The sequence below is a fragment of the Lycorma delicatula genome, chromosome 7 (genome assembly GCF_047948215.1).
Source record: "Lycorma delicatula isolate Av1 chromosome 7, ASM4794821v1, whole genome shotgun sequence".
NCBI lineage: Eukaryota > Metazoa > Arthropoda > Insecta > Hemiptera > Fulgoridae > Lycorma > Lycorma delicatula.
The window spans coordinates 47,377,037-47,403,038 of NC_134461.1; the positions used below are offsets into that span (position 1 = coordinate 47,377,037).

Below are 26,002 nucleotides of genomic sequence, written 5' to 3' on the forward strand. Positions count from 1 at the left end.
CAAAAGGGCCTTGAAAACACTGAATATGATGAGCTGTCTGGATGTCCAAGCACATCAACAAAAACTGAAGACAACATCGAGAAAGTGAGGAAAGTGATTATGGACAGTCATCGAATCACTATCAGTGAGTCATTAAGGATTACTACCTTGCTACACCATTTGCATTAAGCAATATGAAGAAAATGCCTGAATTTGTGACAAAACAATTCATGGCAATTGCACCATGCAGATTGAGCAGGTACATACCTGCTCACACTTCGCTGCTTGTTTGTCAATTTTTGACCAAAAACATCTTTATGATGCCTCAGCCTCCATATTTGTTGGACTTGGCCCCTTGTGACTTTTTCCTGCTTCCCAAGTTGAAAATAACCATGAAAGATTACGTTTTGACAACATTGAAGAATAATAGAATCGCTGAAGGGGCTAAAGACCATATCAGGAATTTCATTCCAGAGGGGCTTCAAAGATTGAAAAAAGTGCTGATATAAATGTGTAATTTCTGTAAAGAAGTACTTTGAAGATGACAAAATAAGCATTGATGAATAAATAAAGATTTTTTAAGAAAAAATAAAGTTCCACATGTTTTGTTCAGACCTCATATATATTATAAAATATAAAAAACCTATATTATCTCTTTTTACACATATTACACATTGGTACCTCTCCATTTATTTGTATATTATTATATTTTAATTTGTATTTTATTTGTATGTTTTAAATGTTTTATTTTTTATGTACTATTAACTAATAGTGAACTCTAGGGTTTGGAAGGACTCAGTTGAAATATAATTTAGTTGTATAGTTTATCTGAACAAATGAACAGCATCTAGAGAGAGAAATAAGTTTCAAACATATTTTTATTCAGTCATTAACTATGCACAGTACTACTGTCAAACTGTATGCATCAATATGGTGATGCTGTGTATGACGATTAAATTAATGAAGCTAATTCAAGTTTTAGAACTTTCTTTTTTATTAATTTTACATAAATTTAAGGAATCTTTTTTTAATGATCAGATTTTTTAAGTATTTTGATTTCATGATTATGATGAAGTGGATGTAGAGAAACTTAAATGAAATGTATAACTTATTCTGAACCAGAGATCTATAAATCGCATAAAAAAAGCTTTGCTAAAAAAGTACTTCTTTCCAATTATGGGCTTATGCTGTATAAAGAACAAAACCAAAGCTTACATTAGTATTTTTAAAAGCATATTATCTAATTTGTTTATAAATTTAAAATAATATTTCTTTATTTTGAATAATAACATAAACCTCAAATAACAATTAAACTTTTGATTACTGTCTCTGTAGATGGGGAGAGATATGAAACAATGTGACCATTTTATGATGCCTGATAATGTGTTTGTTATAATAAATTTTTCAGCTGTTTTGAAATTAATATTTTTTAGAATGGACATAACCTTTGTCTTTTGTGTCTACTCAGCTCACATTGCTACGCATTATATGTTTTTATTATGTGTAAAATAATTTTTTATTCATCTGTTCACTATATTCTGTTAGTTTTACCTATTAGAATAAAATAGTTACATAATTATTTCAATTAGGCAGTTGGTGAAATACTTCATATTTCATTGAAAAAGAAGATGCATTGATTGAATTTATAAGTGGAAGAAAAAAGTAAAGCAAATAGTTGTAAAACCCTGATTAGACCAATCCAATCACAACAGAGTATAGCATCCAGTCTGATACACAAACTCAATTGTACATTTTTAATAATGATTACTCATGTAAACATGCCTAATTTTATATCTTATATATCTCTTTTTCAACTACCCACCCTTCTCTCATTTCATTAATTTTGTGGAAAAAATATTAATTTCATGTAATAAAAGGTATACAATCATACAATTATTTCAGGATAGAATTTCAAAATTCTTTTTCTTCCAGTGAATTTTTGAATATCAAGTGTAAATGCTCCAGAGAGCATAAAAAAATAATGCTAGAACTTACGAATTTGAAATTTATCGCTTTGAAATGCTTATGAAAGAAATTTTGACACTAGCCTACATTATTCTGATATGAGTATTGTGTACCTTCACTTTACACAAAAGATTGTTTATATAAAGGTTTTTGTTGTATCTTCTGTTGAATTCTTTTTTGCTAAATTTTTTCTGACATTCAATAAGTTAAAGAGTAAATAAGAGTATTTTGAAAATAGTTTGAATACTTATATTCAAAATACTTTGGTATTAAAACAGTTAAAACACCTAATAATGTAGTAATGTATTTAACTATTGCCATAGCAGTGATCTAATAAAAAAAAAAAAAATGATGTGGACACCACATGACTTCCTTGTATGCCTATTAAATTACTTATGCACATTTTAAAAGTACATAAAATGATATTTCACTAAAATTTCTGATTTTTTTTTTACAATCAGGGTTAAAAATTATTAATAAATCAATATATTTAAATTAAACGAAAAAAGGAAGAAAATGTTGCAAACAAAGAAAGAATAAAAAGATTAAAAGATGATAAATATAAAGAAGAAGAAGAAAACGTTAAGACCAAGGAAAGAATAAAAAGATTAAGAGGATGCTGAATATAAAGAGAGAGAAAATTTGGAAACTAGAGAACATGTACAAATTAAGATCAGAATTACATCAAACCAAAGAGCGATTAAATGATTGGCAACAAAAAACAAATAAATAATATTGATCGACAATCAATCTGACAATATCAGAGGAGTAATGAACTAAAAGATAACAGTTTTATGCAATTTATCAAGATTGGGCATGTATGCCTCAGTGTATATGTTCTTGTGAAGGTCTATTTTACTGTCACTCTGTAGTTAACTTTAATATAGATAAAATTAAACAGAAATTCCAGAATAATTAAATAAAATTAAACTAGAAAATCCAAAATTAATACGATTCTAAATATAATTTTCAATTAATATTAAACAATCAGATGTTTCACCAAATATATTACATAAACACATGTAATAATTCCTATTAAATTTCATATACAAATGTTTAGAAGTACATAAAATTTTATTTCATTAATAACTTGATTTTTTTTTTCATTTTTTTTATTGTTATTGAATAATTATTTATTGTAAAACATTTTTTACAATCACGCATTAATTATTCATTAATTAATATATATAAATGAATGTGTGTTTGTTTGTCCCGTATGTGTTCTTATGCTATTCATCCGATTGCGATGAAACTTTGGTGAATTGTTGTGAGCCCACCCGCAAAGGTTTCTGAATTAGTAACCCGCTAGGTGGTACTGGGGTCGAGATATTTTGAAAAATTGTACTTATGGTCTGATTTGGCTCATATTAAGAATTTATATTAGTTATGTGAAAAGAAATATTTTTGCAAAAAATGGACCTGACAGGTGGCGCTGGGGTCGAGATATTTAAAAAAAATTGTATTTATAGACCTATTGACCTATATTCAGAAAATATATATTAGTTATGTGAAAAAAAAAATTCTGCAAAAAATGGTCCCGCTAGGTGGCACTGGGGGTCGAGATTTTTCAAAGAATTGTATTTATGGTTGGCTCATATTTAGAATATATTTTAGTTACGTGAAAAGGTATACTTTTGCAAAAATTATATCCGCTAGGTGGTGCTGGTGTCAAGATATTTACAAAACAAATAAACCTGCAGACTTTCTTTTCTTTATATATAAAAGGCAATGTTCGAATGTGTGTCCACTGTCGACTAAAAAACTATTGGACTTAATGCGCGGGAAAATGGGAGAAAGGGGGAAGCCGGTTAAAGGGGACATGGAAATGAGGAAAGAGGCGAAAGGGAAAATGAAGATGGGAAATAGGGTAAAAATGTTTTTTTGAATTTTGTGAAGTTCAGTTTTTTAATGTTTTATCAAACTTTCAATTGTGTTCATTTAATTTATTTATATATATACTCAAATCTAACAATAGCGAAGCATTACCACATCTGCAAGTCTATATATATAAATGAATATTTGTTTGTTCCCATATGTCCCATATGCATTCCTATACCATTCATCCAATTGCGATGAAACTTTGAAGAGTTGTTGTGTTCATGCCCACAAAGGTTTCTGAATTAGTTTGGACTCATTAGGTGGAACTGGTGTCGAGATATTTTGAAAAATTGCATTTATGGTCTGATTTGGCTTATATACAGAATGTATATTACTTACATGAAAAGAAATATTTTTGCGAAAATGGAAACAGGGAAAAAGAGAAAAAGGGAAAGGTTAAATTTTGTGAAGTTCTGTAATGTTCAGTTTTTTTAATGTTTTATCAAACTTTCATTTGTGTTCATATACTTAAATCTAGCAATGGCAAAGCATTGCCGGGTCAGCTAGTAAATCAATATATTTAAATTAAATGAAAAAGAGATGAAGTCTGATTTGACCGAAGTGCCTTCCTTTGTAAGATCCAGATATCTCATTAATTAAAATTTTATTTGGTTATAACTTTGGAACCAATGAAAATAAGTACCACTAATGATATACCGTTGAAAATATCTCAATTAGGGCTTATTACTGCAGTTAAGAAAATGACCAAAATCCAAATTTTTTTTGATTTTGGGCTTTTTTGGTTCAGTTGATGATTGCATTCAAAAGGAAAGATGCACAACCAGGTGTTACAACAGTCTTAAATCCAAAATTTCAATGTGCTACAACTAATAATTTTTTATTTATGCTTGATACGTTTGCATGTACAGATGTCATCTCGAAACTAATCAAAATGGATATTTCCGCTGAAGGCTTAATTGAACTCTGTGGCTGTCTTACTAGAATCATAAGTTTTTTCTTGGTTAGGCATGTCATTGATTTTTGGGTCCAAAAGTTGTTTACCATATTTGTGTAGTAATTATATTTACTGCTAGTATATTTCCTTCATAATCTTCCAGGAGGTAAGATCCAGTCATGCCAAACGTAATAAAGTACATGATACAGTTAATTTCTGGACTGTGCAAAAAGGCCACTGATGAAACTCTGAGGCTTTTTAACTGTGATGTAGGGTAATTCTGCTTATTAACTGAACTTTCACAATGAAAATGCACTTCATCAGTGTCATGTCAGAGCAACAGGATCCACTGTAAGTTGTGCAAAGATCTATGAAATTTTTCGCAAATGATGGTGTCAGATCCTCCAGAATTTGACTAACTGCATGGACAGTTTAGGGATAAGATGTTGCATACTGGACCAGCAAATTTGCAGAACTTTCTATATGATGCTGTAAAAAATGAGTCACAGTAGTTGTTCAAGGACAAATGTGACATGACTAGATGGCAATTAATCTGTGATCCCATTGAAGACTATTGGCATTTTACAATTTATAAGATTGCTTCAGAAGTGGCTTGTCAGTCATGGAAGTGCTCATTCCATTATCACAAAACATTGTTAGTTCCACAAAGTTTATGCAAGGTGGCTTCCAAGACTTCATCAAAACAAAAAAAAAGATCCGACAAGAAATTTGCCAAATGCTCCTCAGTTGATTTCAACAAGAAGGAAATAATTTTTTGTGTTGAATAATAACAGGTGACAAGAATTTTGTACATCACTATAGTCCTGAATCGAATTCGGGAAGTATGGAGAGAAGAGCCTTGCTGTATAACGGTAAAAACATGTCCATCCACTGGAAATGTTCTTGTAACATATTTTGGGTGTGGAAAGGTTTATTGGTCATTGATTTTCTCCACGAACATTGCACTGTGAATGCTGCATACTATTGCTTGCTTTGGACAAAGTGAAAGTCACCAACAGAAACAAAAGGTGCCATCAACCAGAGATATGATTCTCCTTCACATCAGTTCTTACACTGTTATTAGCATATGGGATAAACTGGATGAAATTTACTGGGAAATCTTAGAATATTTCCCTTACAGCCCACATTTATCCTTAGTAATTTCATTTTGTGTACAAAATCATTGGGGGCCAAATTCAGTAGATGTTGTAATAATTCAAACTTTAATTTCATAATTTTGGCCATCCAGACTACACAAGTGTGCAACCATGTATTGTCTTGATGGAAGAGGATCCCAAAAAAACCGTGGCTTTCACCTTCAAAAACCCACAGTTTTGACTGTTCCTTTGTCTCTGGAATGTAGTAGTGTATCTATGTTTCACCCACAGTTATGTATCAACAGAGAAACTCATCAGGATTGCGACAGAAAAGCATCAAAACAGCCTCAGAGTCGACCACATGATTGCGTTTATTCTCCACTAAGATCAAACGCAGCACTCATCTTGCCAAAATTTTTTTCACCCAATTTTTCATGCAAAATTGAAAACACTGTGGCCTCAACTATTTCGCGCTCTTTAAATCATCGATCACCCAAAACCATATTGTGAATTTTGTCAATCATTTCAGGGGTAGTCTATTACTGGATTTCCTGAACGATGTTCATCTTTTGTGGATATACGGCCACATTTAAACTCATTTGCCCAATTGTAAACTGTTGCAAACACAAGAGCAGATGTGCCATGAACTTCATCCAACTCAGCTTTGATTTCTTTCGGTGTTAAGCTTTCTAAATATAAGTGTTTAATTACCACTCAAAACTCACTATTTTCCATTTTTTTAAATAAACAATAGCTTGTTGCTTCAATTGACTATGACAATGAAACCATGTGATGGATACAGCTGAAACTTTAACTGCAATGACAAATGGCGCTTACTAAAAGCAAACCATTTTCAATACTATGAGCACCATCTCTTGGATTTTCTAAGGGCTTATTGAACGACCCTCGTAGCAGCAATAATTTTAAAATTACATAATTATTTACATAAAATTATGTTTGTTTTATTTATTTTTGTTATTGGTTTTTTTTCAGGTATTTATACATTTCAAATAATAAACTCAAGTCTCTTCCTGCAACATTGCGTTCACTTCGATTATCCTATTTAGATTTCAGTAATAATGAATTCCTGAACCTTAATACAGCATTTAAAGAATACAAAAAAGAAGATTTTCATTTATCTGTTCCATTCTTAAGAGAACTGTCTGCTTTAGCATCTATTTTTTACAGGTATTAATGTTGTTTTTTTTTAATTAAAAAAGTAACTTTGAGTTAAAAGTTTATATATGTATATATAAATAAATATATATTTATGTGTACATAATTTTCTTGGTATTTGAACATATATTTCTGCTAGAAAACCTTTGAACTATAATTGAATAGTTTAATTCTAAAAACTAATAAAATTTATTAGTATTCAGAATCAGTTTTATGCTTTCTCACATCTAGTCTATAATTTTTAGTTCTTGGTACTTAGAATAGAACTCAAATAATTTAATTTTTACAGGATCACATTTGGGACAGATCAGCAAATGTCCAATTCAGCTGCAAGTTACTTTTAATGTATCTGTTTATATTTTTATTTACAATATTTAAACTATAACTATCATAACCATAAAATTACAGTAATACGAGGGATATTCAATAATTAAAGAGATAAATCTATGTAGAAAAAACTGTTTTTTTTACAAAATGAGACTTTTACTACTACTCAACATAATCTCCGCCAATATTAATACACTTGCCCCAACAGTGAACTAATTTTTTTATATCTGATGCAAAGAATTCTTTTTCTTGTTGTTTGAGCTACTTTTCCTCAAATTTTTTGACCTTGTTGTTAAACATTTTTCCATGTAATGCCTCCTTCAGTGGACCAAACAAATGAAAATCCAAAGAAGCCAAATCTGGATTGTAGGGAGGATGTGGTAATATCTCCCAACCCATTTTTCCAATGGTTTCTTGGGTTAGCTTGGCGGTGTGAGGGTGAGCATTGTTGTGTAGCAATTTCACGCCTTTTCTTTGAGATCCGTGATGTTTTTCTCTCATTGCTGGCTTTACTTTCTTCATCAGCATGTCTGTGTAGTAGACACTGTTTATTATACACTGATTTTCCAAACAGTCACAAAAGATGACACCTTGGGCATCCCAAAAGGCAGTCAATATGACTTTTCCCACTGATGCTTGCATTCTGAATTTCTTTCGGACAGGTGTGCTAGTGTGCTTCCATCCCATGCATTCACTTTTGGACTCTGGTTCAAAATGGTGAACCCAAGTTTCATCACATGTTAAAATCTTGTTAGATTAGGGTCACCTTCCCTTTCTTAGTGTTCTTTCAAGTCTGTACACACTTTGAGTATTGTTTCCTTGTTTTATTCTGTTAGCTCTTTCGTGATCCACCTTGCACTTGTTTTACTGTACTTGAGCTTGTTACTTCTAATGTTATGAACTGTGCCAACACTTACTGCAACATTTTTACTATATGTTCAACTGTAATACATCGGTCTTCACAAATGTTATCAATGCAATTTCAAGCGAAGGAGTCACTTCAACTGGCTGGCTAGGACGTTGCTTGTCAGTCACTGAGGTTCGACCATTTTTGAACTGTTCTACCCACTTATAAAAATTTCCCTGGTTCATACAACTTTCACATACTGTAAAATCATTCAAGAAAAGATTTTAGCTGGCTTTTCATCTTCAGAGAACAAAAAATGGATCTCTAAATGTTGTTCAACTAATGTGGAAACTTACCATCACGACAATGAGAGAACACACCATCATTAAATACAATATTGATGTTATAAAGAAAACAATTTTTATCCATCAGCTCAGCTTATCCCAATGATGCCAACCTAAGTCATGAAAGTACAAAACTCCTCCTTCAAGCTTTCATTTCTACATCAATTTGTCTCTTTAATAATTAAATGTCTCCCGTAATAATCTAAATAGTCAAAAAAAGAATGTGAGAATAATTTAGGTGCATAGTACTAGCCTATTGGGCTGGTCTAGTGGTTAACTTGTTATCGCAAATCAGCTGATTTTGAAGTCAAGAGTTCTAAGGTTGAAATCCTAGTAAAGTTGGATTTGAATACTAAGTCATGGATACCAGTGTTCTTTGGTGGTTGGGTTTCAATTAACCAAACATCTCAGGAACGGTCGACCTGAGACTGTAGAAGACTATACTTCATTTACATTCATACAATCATCCTCATTCATCCTCTGAAGTAATACCTTATAGTGGTTCCAGAGGCTAAACAGAAAAAGAGAGATGCATAGTACTAAAGAATGGAATTATTTTTATGCTTACGTTTGTTTTTATTTTTCTGAAAATTGTTTATAGGATTTTTATATGGCTGGCCCAGACTAATAATAATTTTTTCTCAAACCTGTTTGGTATTTGAACAATCCTGGGCAGGCTAGGTGGAGAAATTAGAAATATTTTTAAATTATTGAATATTTTATTTTTTTATTACTTTTTTAAGTTTGCTTTCCATCTTTAAATATAAAAGTAATTCTTTCCTTATTTATTTTTTTCTACTTCTCTGTTTTTACTTTCCTGTCTAGATTGCATTATAGCTCTTGAAGGGAAAGTATTGTTGTAATTGGTCCAATTACAATATGCAGTTTTCACCGGATATTGATGTTTGACACCTAAGGAACCCAAAAAATTGGATGGAAATTTTATGGATGTTAATGTTCATATGTATATGTGTGTGTGTGTGTGTGTGTTCGTTGTTGACCACTAAATCAATTTATATCTCCAGAACTACTGGACCGATTTTGACCAAGTTTGGTCAAAACTTCTACATACAAGGCATTGATGCCATTAAATTTTCAACTTAAAAGGTCAATAGGTAAGGCTGTAAAGCAAGTTCACCCTCAATATATCAAGATTTTGCCTAATTAAGGCTTAATTAGGCACATTTCTTAGACACATTTGTTAACAATTAAAAAATAACAATGTTTCCAAAAAAAGTTTTGCAAAATCACATCCCCACCATAAAAAATGCTGTTATAGTCATCTGCTATGTTGACTACACAGATAAGTGGTATAATTAAATAAAGAATAATATAAGTGTAAAAAAAGCAACTCGATCGCCTGGTCGACTCGGTACCTGGTGTGTTAAGCCTCACACTTACACCAGTCTGCTGTACAAGAAAAATTTGTTTTATGCAGGTTGTGAAATTACATTAGTTTAATTAGTGCTGATTGTTGCCCCTAGTACTGTCACACCCACGCAAATTAAATACGGTATGCATGCGCGCTTTAGTTAGAATCATTGAATTAAAAACAAAAAAATATTTAAATAAAATGACAAATATTTTAAATTAAGTAGTATATATTTGTATGTATGTGTATAAGCTTTACATCAGAATTAGCCCACAGTTGTAGGACAACTGTGTTGTCAGCTTTTTTCTATGAAAGATAAAAAGGTATTTTAGAATTTCTTACTAATATTGGAAAATATAAGTGACATTTTGTTGATTGTTTATATAGTGACAATGTGTGTGCATTTTCACATGTGTTTATACCTACATAAATAAAAATTCAGTCATGGATCGATCAGATTGTAAAAAATGACAAATTCGTTTACATTAAATTTTTAAATCCTAATTAATTACAGGAGTATTATATCTTAAAAGTAATAAAAAAAGCTCAGTTAAGAGGCTTATTTTACATATTAAAAATCCATACCCTTTCAGCTAATAATACCTTGCTCTGTTTACATTTAATATCAGTGTATTAATTATTTTTCTCTGTCTTATACTTTTAATGTTAGCAAGCTAACTTAAACATCCTGCTGGTTTGTTTATATAATTAATTAGATTGTTTATATTTCTGTAGATTTCTGCATATGGATATATAATAAATTATACATAAAAATGTAATGTCAATGAATAAATGTAATTCCAAAAAATGTTATCAAATTGTTAACAAATAATTATCAAATAATGAAATTTGATGTACATATTAATGTATATCAAATTATTTGATATAATAATTCATTTATTGTAATAAATCACATTAAAATTATTCATTGAAATGTTATATCTATTAGTCTTTTTAAAATGAAACATGAGAAAATGTTTTTTTTAGAAGACATGTAGCAATACATAGTATGTGATAAATAAATGTAATGATATTTTGCATAACATGTTTTGGAGAAAAAATACTTTCATTCTGAATTTTGCTGTTCATTATTATGAGATTTTTATGAACACTAAAATATTCTTCAATTTTTTCATGAATACTGTAGGAGAAGCATATGGTTAACCAAACTTTTTCTAAACATATTCAATTCCTTCTGGTAATATTCCATATGGAGTTTGGTTTTCTGTTAACTTAGAAGTTTGTGTAAGGGATGAGAGTTATATAAGTAGACTTTCTGTCATATAAGTAGCTTGTAATTTATATTTATAGTGCCAAATAATAACTCATTCTTTTGTTCTTATAGTAATTATCATTTTTAGTTTATGAAAATACATTACTCGAAATCTTTTGTTATTATAGGATACATTATGGTAATTCAGATATTCCTGTTACCCTTCAAGAATATTTAGCTGAAACGTCGGAATGTTTTTGCAGAAATCCAACATTCACAAATATGCCTGAAGATTATGTACAGTTTACACCTAGGCTGTGTATTGTAAATGTTGTCAATAAAACACCTGATCGTCCTGCTATATTTAAATTACATTACTGTACATATAAGTGTTACGCTAAATCAAGGACTAGTGTTCATACATTCCCATTTTTCTAGATTGTAATTTACAGAAGAAGAAAGATTTAATTGTAATTTAGATTTTTTATTTGTGGACTACATAGTATTTTTCTGTTGTATAAAAAAGTTAGTATTTTAAAGTTGTATTTTAATAATCTTATTTAAATTATAAATGAGCTTTAAAATATGCTTGAATGTGAATGTAGAGTAAGAGTTACTTATAATACAATTTGTCATCTAGTCTTAAGATAGTGTTTTGTAATCCAACATATCACTGCCAGTATTCTTGATAATCAGAACTATTTTTTGTTGATGCCTACATATTTTGTATGAAGTACTTAGGCAACAGTAATGTTTGCTAATAATAAAATTAAAATTAGACAAACAACAATAATTATGTGAAATAATATTATTAATTTTATGGTCTCGAGTTATCATAGTACATGAGTACATATACTGTAGAAAGAAAAAAAAATGCTGAATGGTGATTAAAAATATAATAAAAATAGAAATGGTTAGCATGGAAATTTAAAACTAGAGGTACATTTTGACTTATTAATCGTAATCAACAGGTAAAAAAGAATAGTAAAGATAAATATAGAAACACTATTTAATATAAATAGACATTGACAATAACAAATAACATTGACAATAGAAAATATGTATAAAATTGTTATAATTATACTTTCAAAATGCCATTAAAAAAGTATTTCTACTGGTATTGTAAAATAATAAAAGAAACTGAAAGTCCAAATAGGCATTCAAGTAGTTTAAACAATTTTAAAACTAACTTTTCACTTTCGGTTTAAAATATGGTTTTTGTCAGCAGTTGTTTTTATTTTACTAAAGGTAGAAATAATCTTTTAGTAGAATTACATAATTATTAATTTAAAAAAAATTATTTTATTTAGAAGCAGCTTGCCATACCAATATCATTTCTTCTTTCTTGGAATTCACCCATTTTTCTTCTGGTACTCTTTCTTCCTTTAGTCATAAGAACCAAATTATTTCTGTAGACTTCTTTCTATCCAGAGTCCTTCTCTTACCCTTTAGTTCTGAAATTCCTTTTTCATCAATATTGTAATGCCACAATTTTGTATTTACAGAGAAATTCTTTTTGTTGTAAATTTTAGTTATGAAGTTTAATTTTTTCTAATTTGGATTTCTGGGTTTTCACAGCTGCTTGGTCTGTCTTGTTTTTTCTAATTGTTTCACAAAAATATTTAAATTGGATTGTGACATTTATTTTTCCATACTTAGTCTCTATTGATTTTTTAGGTGAATCTTTGAGGTTAGTCATAATTTTTTTTTTTTGAGAAGGGAATTAGCAGGCGTGTTTTTCTGGTGTTTCTTTTAGGTCATTAATTTGGGAAACAATATTCTGATTTTACAAGAAGTGTTAGATCATCTGCAGAAGTAAGGCTGTTGATTTGTAGATTTTGGTTCAAATTCTAATGTTTTTTTGTTATTTTTTTCCAGGTTTTCATGATTTTTCTTTATTATTTATTACTACTATTCTTTTCGTTTTTTTTATTGGCAATATTTTTTACATATTTTATTATATTTGTTTAGAAATATTTACTTATATTGATTCAACAGGATCATTTACTGATTGTTAAAGAGTACAACTAGTTTTAGATTTTGATTTTTTTAATGGTTTTGTAGTTACAGAACAAGTCACCTTGTTCTGTGATATTTAATAAAAAAAATATGCATAAATATATTATAATATGTGGTGTAGTGTCAAAATTTCTCACTTTTTTTAATGAAATTATTATTTACAGTTTTATATCACTACTCCAATCATTGTTGAATTTGTACTGGTGGTCAGAAATATGTGAGAAATGTCTTATTTGAACTATTTTAAAATTTCAGTTAAAATTGCAACCTAAAATGTCAAAATTATTTATAATTTTATAATAATTTATATTGTATGATAATGGTGTAATGAAAATAATCAATTATTTATATAACTAATGTAAATGTATTAAAATAAATTTTTTTATGCAATTCAATTTCAACACAAAGTTGTAATGTTTTGCTGGACTGTATATAGCTGAACATTTTGAAAAATAGTTTTTTAATAGCAAAGGAAATAAAGTTATGAAATAATTAGAAATAAGATCAGCAGTTAGAACACATAAAATTACTTTAAACATATTTAAACATATTTTAAACATATTTGTGCATTTTTTCTAATTTTAAACATATCTATATTTAAACATATTTCTATTTTTAAACATATACTTTAAACATATTTGCGCATTTTTTCTATCTGGCACCTATAATTCTTGAACGCTACGAACATGATATGCACAAAAGTGTAATCACTTTATCACACTCTGACCAGTTCCATATGAAATCTAAGAGTGCACTGATAGTCTTCTCAGGCTTTTTGAAGGCGAATGCTGCATCACATTCTTAACCTCAGCCAGTTTAGCATCAGCCAATTGGCCAGTCTCCCCGTTCTCTTCTTGTCTGCAACTGATCCGCATCCTCTAAAACAGGCAGTTAATCTCATTATGATCAAATTGTTAGCCACTGCCACATCCAGATATTTCCCATGAAATTGGTTTACAACAAATGCATAAGAACGACTGGAAAAATAATGTTCAACAAAGAAAACTCATTCCTCTTGAGAAAATTACATGTTTACCAGCAATAAACCAAGTCTTACTGCAAGCATCATGTGCTCAATACTCAATACAGTGGCATCTAGGTTTGTTGTTAATACCCTGGTCTATCTTGCGGTAGCCAATAGAATGTTTTCAACCATACTACTATTTATACATGCTAATTTTGATGTGCATGACTTGGATCTCTCTGTATTTTAGAAACCTGATAGTTCAGATTTCATAGTATTGCACATGTGCAATGTAATCGGTAAATTAATTTAAACCACTAAACTAATCCAAGGTTTAGATTAATTAAATTCCACTTTACTAGAAGTTCCTTTTAATGTACCTCATTGGGATTTTATGCACATATATTTTATTATTGCATAGAGTAGCAACATATAATAAATGACTATGAATGAATAACATCACAGGAAAAAAATTGAAGGATTTTGTCTGGAAAGCTAAACAAACTTCATGTCTCATCGCTGGTTACAATCAGTTTTAGAAATATATCACACCTATCTTGTATTTCAAAAATTTCACCTATTGGAATCAACATCTGAGTAGATTTATCTCTGTTCACATTAATTTTTGGTTAATATTCACAAATCTTTTATCAGAGATATCTTCAGTTTTAAGAACTGTTGTAGAAACAAAAAAATTACAAACTTAAAATGGTAACTCAATAACTTTTTCTTTATTTCATCATCGTTGTGTTTCTTCAAGTCTTTTGTGATTTGTAGATCACCTAGAACATCTTTCTGTACGTTTTTTGTTCTACAGTCCTGAAATATAACATTTTTGTACACTCTTTCATTTGTTGCATACATTGTTAGCAGCTGGATATGAATTTCATACTAAAAATTCCAGAAATGTGTCGCTCTGAATTTCACATCTTGCATATTAATGACCATAGGGAGGTGTGGTAAATGGTATATTACAGCAAACAATTTTAACAATCTTGATTCCAAGAAGTTTGTATACAAACTGCTTCAAGGTAAAGTGATAGTTTCTTTCAAGGTAGCTCTCATATATTATTATTATCGTTTATGAACACATAGGATCACTGTAGTCATTCCGTTATCCTACTCTCTTTGATGGAACTATTTAGGCCTTGCAGCCTCCCAGTACTTTTTCATGTGTTCCAAACTTTATGCTTTGTAGTATTGAAAATGTTCGTGTTTGTGAGCTTTTTCTTGTGATTTTAAAGTGATGTTTTCGTTATTGATTTTCTTGTTTAATTTTATCTTTACTGTGGTGTCTACAGGTGTAAGACCAATTTCCTTCAGATCCTCTCTTATTTCTCTGATCCATCTGCATCCTGTCTTGGTGTTTTTTAAGTCGAGATTGTACTGCACTAGCTGTTTCAGAAGTCTTGAATTGTTCATCCTCATGATATGTTCAAAGAATCCTAGTCTCCTCTTACACATGATGTCAGTGATGGGTTCTAACTCTTTGTACATAACTTTGTTAGACACAATCCAATAATGTCAGTCTTTCTAGTACTTTTTATTGATGTAGGTTCTTCCAATTTTCTTTTGATTTTCTGGAGTCTGTCTGACTTTGATTGTTCGTTCAGGTGAAAGAGTGTTTCTGCTGCATAAGTGGCTTCTGCATTTATTGATAGGCATTTTTTTATTGTAAGTATACCAGGCTAATTTTTGGGCTTTAGCTAATTTGTTTCTTATTTGGATCAAGGTTTTTTCGTTTAGGTTGTTTGTTACTATTACTCAGAGGAATTTAATTTGGGTTACTATTTTGATTTTATTACTGTTTATGTTTATTTCTTTTAATAGTGTTGGTTTTTAGGGCATAATTTCTGTCTTTTCGAATGAAATTTTAGGCCAATTTAATTTGCAATGTTTTGCAGTTCTAATATCTGTGATTTAGCCTCGTCGATGTGATTTGCTAGCAGTGTCAAGTCATTGGTGAAACCAAGACAGTTTTTTTGGCTCAGTTTAATATTGTTATGATCCAGTTTACCATTTTCATTCTTTATTAGTATAGTATGAGGTTCGAATTTTTGAAGCTGATTTTCTAAGGTTTTGTAGTAGTCTCTCGACTGTGTTTTATTGTATGCTTCTTCTGTTGGCTTCGGTGTGTCTTTATGATGTTGTCTTTTTATTCTCCTTAGGGTTCAAGTGGTTTCTTTTCTTTGTTTTATTAGATTTTGGAAGATTGTTTCTGATTTTTGGGATTGGTGAAATAGCCATGCTTGATGTCTTTACTCTATTGTTTCATTACATTCGCTGATCCACCATTAATGTTTTTTACAGGATTTTATTGGGCCAATTCTTCTGTGATTTGTTTAAGGTTGTTGACTAGCTCTTTGAATTTATCCATAATTGTTATTTTTTCAGTTACTTTTTGGTAATTTTCATTTTTGATTAGTTGGGTAGGGTTCATTTTTCTTTTAATTTTAGAGGCTTGGTTTTGTTGCTTTCTTTGTAAATTTAATTTTTGTTTTGAGTACATAGTGATCTGAGTGTGTGTCTGTTCGTCAGAGGACTTTTGCATTGTAGATCTTATGGTGGTGTTTGTCAATGAAGACATGACCTAATTACCATTCTCCTTTAGTGTAGTCGGGTTTTTCCGAGTTTTGAGTGTTTGAGGTTTTCTCTTGAAATATGTGGATTTTGAGATTAGGTTGTGGTTTCTGCAGGGATAAATCTCTGTCCATTTTTGTTTGTTTTCTTTTGGATGGGCCATTTTTCGATGATGTTGCAGTATCTTCTTTCTCTGCTTATTTGAGCATTGAAGTCTCCTACTAATTGTTTAACATGGTTTTTGGGGATGTTATTTACAGTCAGGTCAAGTAGACCCCAAAACTTTTCTTTCATTACGGTCTTTTGGAGAGTTATTTTTATTATTAGTAGATGCATGGGCATTTATTGTAGTGTAGATTTTATTAGATGCTTTTAGGGTGACTGTTGAGATTCTTTGAGGATTGCGACTTGAATTCTTGTATGGAGTTTATTATTTTGAGGCTGACTAAAAAACCTTTTCCAAACTGTGGGACATTTTTCATTACTGTCTTTCCAGGTATACCTTTGTTGAGCCTATATATTTAAGAGTTCATGGTGCCCTGGTTGGTGTTTCATATTTTCCACAGACCCAGGAGAATTTTGTGTTGGTTCATTAGGCCATATATTAATTTTAGTTTACCAGTCTGCGTAAGCGAGTTTAGATTGTGTATGGAAATATAGGTGACTTGCTTTGGTTTGATTTTGGACTTTGTATTTTTCTTGTTTGTGTTTGTAGTGTTGAGACATTTCAATGCTTCCGAACATGTTATGTTCTAAATGGCAGCTCACTGTATCAGAATGCTGGTGTTGCTTGGTTTAACTGGTGGAGTATTTCTTAAAAGACCTTTCATGGTTGACTGTCAAGGGGTAACCCATGGTGGGACTAGGTCCCGAGTTACAGCTGTAAAAGCGATCTAGTGAGGTGTGATTTGATTATATATATATATATATATGAGTTATATATGTTAATTAAATGCAACTTAAATAATTAAGTATTATTAAAAATTAAAAGAAAATAAAATTAATCTGATCAGATATATTAAAAAAAAAGTAAATAAATTGACAACAACAAAAAAAAAATTCAATCGCTAATTATTTTATTATTGTAATCAACAGTTATTTTCTATTACCACAATTGTTATAATTATACTACCTAACCTATTTAATTATATTATTATAATAATATATACTATAGTCTCTCATGAATAACCTCCCTACAATATTTTGTGTAGTTGTCAACATAGAACCAGTTAATGAAAATTAAATAGATGCCCTAACTACTTGACGATTTTCAATTATTTCCTTAAATTCCTCAGTACCCATTTCTTATTTCTAGTCCAAGATCTCAATTGTCATTGGACAGCGATTGCGACACTTCAGTGATACAACAGGAAGTAGTCCTAAGTGAGGAACTACGATGACAACTGCGATGAAGTATAGAGGTATTGGATGAACTGGTTCGTGATGTTGGATGTAGACTAGGTGAGATGGAAAAAATATGACTGGCATTATATAAACACCACAACCATTCAATAAAATTTTCACTGCCTAGTATTTGTTTTATTTCCCAATCACGTCCTCCTCTTGCATCGCTAGAAACAAATACCTCTTGCATGTTTTCCAACAGAAACTAGTTAAAATATGTTGTAAAACATAATAAAGACCAACTACTAGTTAATACAATCTATGATACTATCTTCAATGTCTTCTTCTGAAAGCCTGTTGAAAGGTATTACTGTGGTCTAGTATTCCTGCTAACACATAATCACAGACATGAAAGAGTACTAACCACACACATCTACTACATCCAAAACCTTTGACAGTTTGCCCACCAAGCGAAACTTGATGATACATGGAATGAAATGGAAGATAGCAGGAAAGTTTTCCCTATCATATGTTATGGTAAAGAACTATATTCTTTACTGCATTCTCACATAAGTTGTAGGCCACTTAGCAATTTCAGCACTTATTGATGCCAGTTTTAAAAGTTTTTCCCTTTCATCGATTGTTCTCCCCCATTTTTTACCTTAAGCTTACCAGTCAACATATCAAACTGCACTATTTAGCTTTAATGTAAGAATTCTTTTCCCTTTACAGCTCATGATTTCAGTAAAAAAAAATCTTTAAATTAAGTGAATTTAGTAATCAATTAATTGTGAATTTTTTATAGTAACATTTTCAACTTTAAGCTTTAAAATTAAGCTACCTGAACAAAAAAAAAACTTTATACTGTTTTAGGATTAGTTAACATTAACTTTTATTCTCTTTTTTTCTAATTAACGATCAATTAAAACTTCTGCATTGAGTAAGAAGTACAGTTTATTGTTTTAATTATCTTTTTGTGATAAAAATATATTTATATGATATTTTTAAAAGTGTATTATATTTTGTGTATTTAAAAAGTACATTTTCATTTTATAGTATAACATTTTAAAAACCTTTAACTGAATTTTTTTGTAAGGTTTATCTGCTAACATATTCGTATTCCTTAATTAAAGAGTTACTGGCCGTAGTAAGCAAATAGTATTGGTTGAAGTAGTGGTTTGATCATTTATAAAAGTTGTAAGGTTGGTCTAGAAACTTTCCTAATGCAAAATCATGTAATGCAATCGCTCACATCTTGCACACAACTTTTTGTTTCTGTTGCTCTTATATTGGCAGTTGACTACAAATTGTTGAAATGCTGCTCTTACATGCATTAATAATTTCTTTACTCACCTTATGACTACCTAGTTTATAAGTATATTTATATTTATAATAAATATGGTGATTATTGTTTACTATTACAATGAAAAAGTATTGTATGTTTCTGCAATTTATGATTTTATATGTGTATATGTAGAGATTTTTAATAATGCTAAATGTGAAATTTAAACAGTTCTTGTGTAATGCTTGTGAAAATAATGTATGTTTTATTTTTGTATTTTCAATAATGTAATAATTATTTTTTTTATGTAAAGAGGAATTTTTTTGAGTCTGTAGACTTTTCTTGCATTTTTCTTATTTTAAGTAGAAAACTGTATAAATGTACTTTTTATGATATATAACTTTTTAAAATAAGTTTTTTTTTTCACTGGTTCATTTCAATTTAATACTTTTATTATTTATTTATGTTATTTGTATTGTGTGAATACTGCTAATTAAAACATTATTTTTACAATTAAAGAGTTAGAAGGTTTTGTACAGTTATGTTTATTTTTTAATTTTGTTCTGGTTTATAAATATTGTAAATTATAATACTGTGTGGTTAACATAAACAGCACCTATAATTGCATATAGGTTTATGAGGTAGCTCCCTGAGTGTTAAAGAGAGGAATATACTCTAATGCAACTGCTTTTTAGGGGCTTTCTACTGTCAGACATTCTTTAGTGTAGAAATAGGAATAATAATATCCTAATACTTTGCTAATAATAGTTCATCAAATTTAATTTCAAATCCCTTGTCAGACATGCTGATGAATTTACGTAGCTCTTTGTACAATTTGAATATTTTAACTGATTGTAGATAATTTTCTATATGTACAATTAAAGCTCAGACTTTGTTGAACTCTTCCAGGAATTGTTGATTTATTTTAAAAAAATTAGTAGATTTGTTTTTTAAACTGGTATATATGGCTTACGACTTTCTATTGACAGAAAAAAGAATTTTTCTTGCTTTCTAAACAATCTACATCTGATGTAATAATCCTTACTTTAACTAGTTATCTTAAATTTAATGTGTAGGGTTATAGAGAATAATTTTGAAAAATTGTTTATATATTTCTTCTTGGAAATAGTGCAAAACTACAGGATAACAGCAAAGTGGCAACAGAAACATCTCTTTAACGGAGGTCACTCCAGGCCTATTGACTATTATTGTTTGATAATCCAGTGATTATCATCTGTGAAGCAGCACGTAATTAATTGTTGGATTACCAAAATTGAAGAATAATATTCTTCTACACAAAGTCCATACATCTATTGTGACATCCTGTCAACCAGTTAAAAAAATCTGTATAAGGAGCTTACCGTAGGGCAGCCATGAAGTTTTTTTAAACCTAAGAATGTCAGTAACATTAGAAATGCATTAAAGTGGAGACTTGCATATTAATGCATACATCAGTATTACTTGCATTCAAATTTTTAATAAAAGAACCTTAAAGGCAAGGTCAGACATTTTAAATTCGATGTTGAATAAATATTTCCTAATAACACTAGAGAAGAAGTCTGAGGAAACGTAATGCTTATCATTTAGTAAGCAGTCACAACAAGATCATGGCTTGAAGACAGTTATTTAGAAAATAATAAATCATATCACCGATTTGTAAGTAAATTCCTGATAGTAATGAGAACACACTCAAAACGATCAGCATGATAGATTTAAAGATACAAGAATATAATTGTTGCTGTTACGTCCATCATTAAGAAAGCCTTCTTAGTAGTAATAACAAACATGTGGTAGATAGATTTAGGGTGAGTGATAAAACGTTTATTAAAAAAGTATAAATATCAACCTTGTTAAACTAGTTGACTTTCGTCCACGCTGATATCAATAGCATCTGACAGGGCTCCATAGAAGAGAGAACAAAGAATGCTGTTGCCCAAGTAGAAACATCATTAACTAAACTCAAGTCAGCAAAACAAAACTTACACTGAACTTTATTTTTAAATTATGTATGTTTCTCTATTTGAGGTTGACTGGACTTGTAAGCAGATCATTGACACTTTAAGGAGCAAACAAGAGCTACAATTAGACTCTTAACTTAAATCTAAGAATACAATAGTGGATTTTCTGTTTAGTCTTTCATCTCTTAGGTACAGGGTTAGCCAAGTTATTCTTTATTATTGGAAAGAGTTCCTTAACACAGGTACAAATCTATCTTTATTTATAAAAAGAGCATTAAAACTTGAAAGGCTTTAAATTAAAAAATGTGATAGCCAAACTTTTGGGAAGCAAAGCACCTGTGATGCAGTTGTGTCCTTGCTTTTTGAATCAACTACAGTTCAAACAACATTCTGGTATGATGTGACTATTAACAGTGGTACCTGAAGATGAATACATAACCTTGAGTTAGGCCCTCTCGAGTGCAGCATTCTGAGTTTAAATAGCTTTCTCAGAGATACATAATAACTATTAGCTAACAATTTCCATCCAACTTCTGTAATTGTGTGCATATGAAATATGGAACTGAAATAGAGAGCTTTATAGTGAATATTGAAGGGGTTCTTATTAACATCTTCAAAATATAACTTAATTTCTATTTAAATTTGAATTGTTTTCATCAAATTCATCAGTTATTTCTTCATTTTCAACAATTGGGATGTAATGAAAAATTTGATTAAATTCTTTTAATTAGCATTTAATTATAAAAATATTAACTGCATTATAGCTCATTCCTATTTCTTTAATTGGCATATCATTCTTTGTAACCTGTCTAGAATGCATGAACCAAAGTAATTACAAGATCCTGAGAGATAAAACTTTACTTAAACAGATACATTACATAAATTTTTCTGTCTTCTAAGACACCGTTACAAGTATAACATTCGTCCATTTATAATGGTATTTTGTAATTTATGAACTTTACAAAATTACACATAGTATTTTAATCTTACTTATCAATTAATTTGTTCTGTGGTATATGCATAGTTTAAGCTAGCATTTTTTATTATATGCCAAATTTAACTTATATTCAAACAATATGTTTCCCCTCTATTCATTGATTGCCTTGGTGACTCATGTGATAAAAAAGTAATACACTGTATTTACACAGTGTATCTGCTGCTTCTGATAGGTTTGATTGTGCATTGCACAGCATATGTAATAACATGCTTGTTATTATTCTAAAACACATCTAACTAGTGATTCCTTTCCCCCTCTCATTCACTGTGTTCATCCAAAAATTGTGTGCAGGTGAACCATATATCTAGCAGCAGCATTGTACTTAAATTCAATAATCTAAACTTTACATTTTAGTTTATACAGTATTTAGTTAATGTTTAATCAAACATAAGACTGAAAATGTTTGCTTTATTGTGTGAAGTTAGTTTTGTCATTTGAGTCTGCTCAAAGTGTTTTAGTTCCTTTAGAATTAGATTTTAAAAAAAAGATTTGTAAAAAGAACTATTTGTATTTTTGATCTGATCTAATTTTGTAATTACTATTGTGAATAACATGACATAATTTTATGTAATAAAATTTGCTATAGTTAAATATTTGTGCTTTTTATTTAATAGAATTGTCCCTTTGTGTAAAAAGTTTTTATTTTATTAGAGACATTTATTTAGAATATGATCAAAACAGTGTGGTAAAATGAACTGATACAATTCAGTCCTGACACTCTTTACTGTTGCGTTCATAATATGGATGCCTAACTTAAAAAAATCCAACAATAACATCAGTTAATGCCAGAGTTAGGAGAATTATCACTTACAGTAGATGGGTGGAAGAGCAACTGAAAGCATTAAATTATTTGGTTTTATCTCTTGTTTATGAGGTCTATAATGCTTGACTTATTTCTGAACATCTAAAAGGTTCATGTTAATTCAATTAATCTTTAGTTACATTACCCTAATATCATTAATTGCTGGTAATTTTTTTAATTGTTAATTTTTATTTTGTAGTTTGTAATGTATCAGAAAGCACAGTGAATTTTTAAAGTTAGGTTATTATACAAGTTAATTTCTTAAAAATTTTCTAGTCTTGTTTTGAAATAAAAATGCAGCCTCCTTTAGCAAGCTTATTTCAGTTATTAGAAAATTTATTTTTTAAATGAAAAAAAAAATTATTTAAACAGTTGAAATACTTTATTAATTATACATAAATATGTCTAATAATCCTATTCATACAGAGTGAAGTAAATTTTAATCTTTAAGGATAGTGAAATTACTGTCTGGGAATGTACAAAAGTTGCAAAATGTTTATTTTCTTTGTAGATAAAATAAAAGGGGAAAATATTTTTCTTTAAAAATATAAACTTTTGTTTTAACAACCTGGTACAAATTCTTTAATAAAGTTTTTTTTTCAATCACTAAGATGGTCAAAAAGACAACTGTGATAGTTCTGAATTGAATAATAAAAAATTATTGAATAATTTGATTTGGTCTGTTGTATCAGGTCATATTTTTAATTTATTATCACTGTTGTCAAAAATGAAAGATTCTTTTATTTGCTTCAAGCTTTTAAGCTATAATGATTATATTTGTTCTATGAAGTACATGTGATGCAAAAATAAATTAGTCCATTCATTGAAGAATAGTTGTAAATTTTATTTAATATTGAATTAAGATTACCAAAGGAGTTTGCATTTTATATTTTATTTGACAGCATTTTCTGTGACATTTATTATTGTTTGTTATCTGAATTGCCCATTAAATTCATATATTTAGACTTAACATTTTGATTGAAAATTGTCTTTTAACTATGGAAACATTTTAGCCATCTATGGCAACAAGATTTTATAAATTTATCATAATTAACTAATAAATTACACTATGAAAAAATTGATTAATTCCATATACAACTGTTCTCACAATCAAGAAAGCAGTAGATAGGGTTTCAGTCTAACCCACCAGGTTGGTCTAGTGGTGAACATATGTTCCCAAATCAGCTGATTTGGAAGTCGAGAGTTCCAGCATTCAAGTCCTAGTAAAGACAGTTACTTTTATACGAATTTGAATACTAGATCATGGATACCGGTGATCATTGGTGGTTGGGTTTCAATTAACCACAGTTCTCAGAAATGGTCAAACTGAGACTGAACAAGACTACACTCATACATATCATCCTCTGAAGTAATTTCTGAACAGTAATTCCTGGAGGCTAAACAGGAAAAGAAAGAAGGGTTTCAGCCTGTTAATAAAGCAGGGAATTGGTAGAATGTTAAAAATTTATTTATACCAACACAAGGGCTAGTTTAAGCCATTCTTCCATTCTAGGCAATGTAGACAAATTGCATTCCTATTAAGGAATTAGATTTTTTGAAAAATTATATATATTTATTAAAAGTTGAATTCTTCCTACTTAAAAGAAAAATCGCAGAAACATTGTAAATTTGTTTTATTCATTCTCAAAAATAATATCTGCCTTAAAAAAATTGAAAATACTGTCCTGTGTATTTATGAAATCCAAAAGAAAGTATTTATACTTATACGGTCTGCTTTTTAGGATTCTTTACCACGTGGATTATATTGAGAGTTTTTATCTTGAGATCATAATTCTTCAAAATAGTCCAAAAGCCCAATTTTAGTTTGTATTCAAACTATGTTTATGGCTTATTCAAGTGACAAAAGTATACTGAATCAAGGAGTTAATTCAGTTTTAAAAGTACCCCTACTTAATTACCCTGTACATAATAAACTGTATCCCTTACAATATGATAATATCATGATAACTAAAAAAATTAGATATTTGCATCTAGGGAAAGGTGTGGTTAATGTAATGGTTAATAATGGGATTTCATGATCACATTAAAGAAGAATTTATTTTTAAAACTCATTGCTGCTGATGTAACTTAGCAGTAGGTAATTTTCACCATCACTAGGAGGGAATCATACTAATAACTTCAGCCCAGTTTTCAATATTTTTGTAATTATAACTATCAAAACATTGTTCTTCCTTTTTAAACCAGTTATTTAAGTTGTCACTGCCCTATTTTTGTGGTCATATCTTGCACCTATAAACTTGTGGATGACACAAACTGATAATAATATCATGAGGCTAGATAAACAAAGGTTTATTGTTAATTCAAGCTTTTCGAATAAAGTGATTATAATAACATTTAAAAGAAAAATTTTCTAGATGTTCACAGCTTTTACATAAGTTAATGGTGTTGACCTTCACAATAACACTAACAAACTATAATCAGCTATAAAATATATTTTGTAAAAATATGTACAGTACATACACTTTGAAATAGAGTTATTTTTCCCTCAAAATTTCGTGATTTCAACAAAACTTTCTGAGCTGGTTTTGAGGGGAACTACTTACCGTAAACTAGGAGAACTAGTTATGAGTAAATTTCTAATCATGCGAACAAAGTGTACGATGAATTACTGCTCTCAATGTAGTATTCGAATTATATCCATAGTTAAGCTTCTACAAATCAATGCTTTATTTAAAACTTTATTTTTGGATAGAAGGACTTGAAACCGAAATCCGGAAATTTAATTTCCATCATGATAGCTACTCTTATAGTTTATTCTTTGTTTATCATATATTTATTTTATTCGATATTTATCCTTGTTAAAAAAATCTGAGATAAATGAAAAAGATAAGCATTTTACAAATAAAAGATTACACGTCAAGTGGAAAAATAAGAGTAAAATTATAAAATTCATGACATTCACTTTATACTCTATGGCGTGCCAATAACGTGATTTTAAAAAT

General features: G+C 29.6%; 1 protein-coding gene across 1 annotated transcript; it reads left to right on the plus strand.

Annotated features, from left to right (window-relative positions):
* The first annotated feature begins 173 nt into the window (after positions 1-173).
* Positions 174-11,531, plus strand: LOC142328281 (leucine-rich repeat protein 1-like). Its single transcript, XM_075371984.1, has 3 exons — positions 174-238; positions 6,808-7,002; positions 11,282-11,531. The coding sequence occupies exons 1-3, from the start codon at positions 174-176 to the stop codon at positions 11,529-11,531; spliced, it is 510 nt and encodes a 169-aa protein (XP_075228099.1).
* Positions 11,532-26,002: the final 14,471 nt, after the last annotated feature.

Coding starts and splice junctions, on each gene's coding strand:
- LOC142328281 (XM_075371984.1), top strand. CDS start 174: ATGAAGAAAATGCCTGAATTTGTGACAAAACAATTCATGGCAATTGCA. Junction 239..6,807: donor GCACCATGCAGATTGAGCAG/GTACATACCTGC, acceptor GTTTTTTTTCAG/GTATTTATACATTTCAAATA. Junction 7,003..11,281: donor TTAGCATCTATTTTTTACAG/GTATTAATGTTG, acceptor TTGTTATTATAG/GATACATTATGGTAATTCAG.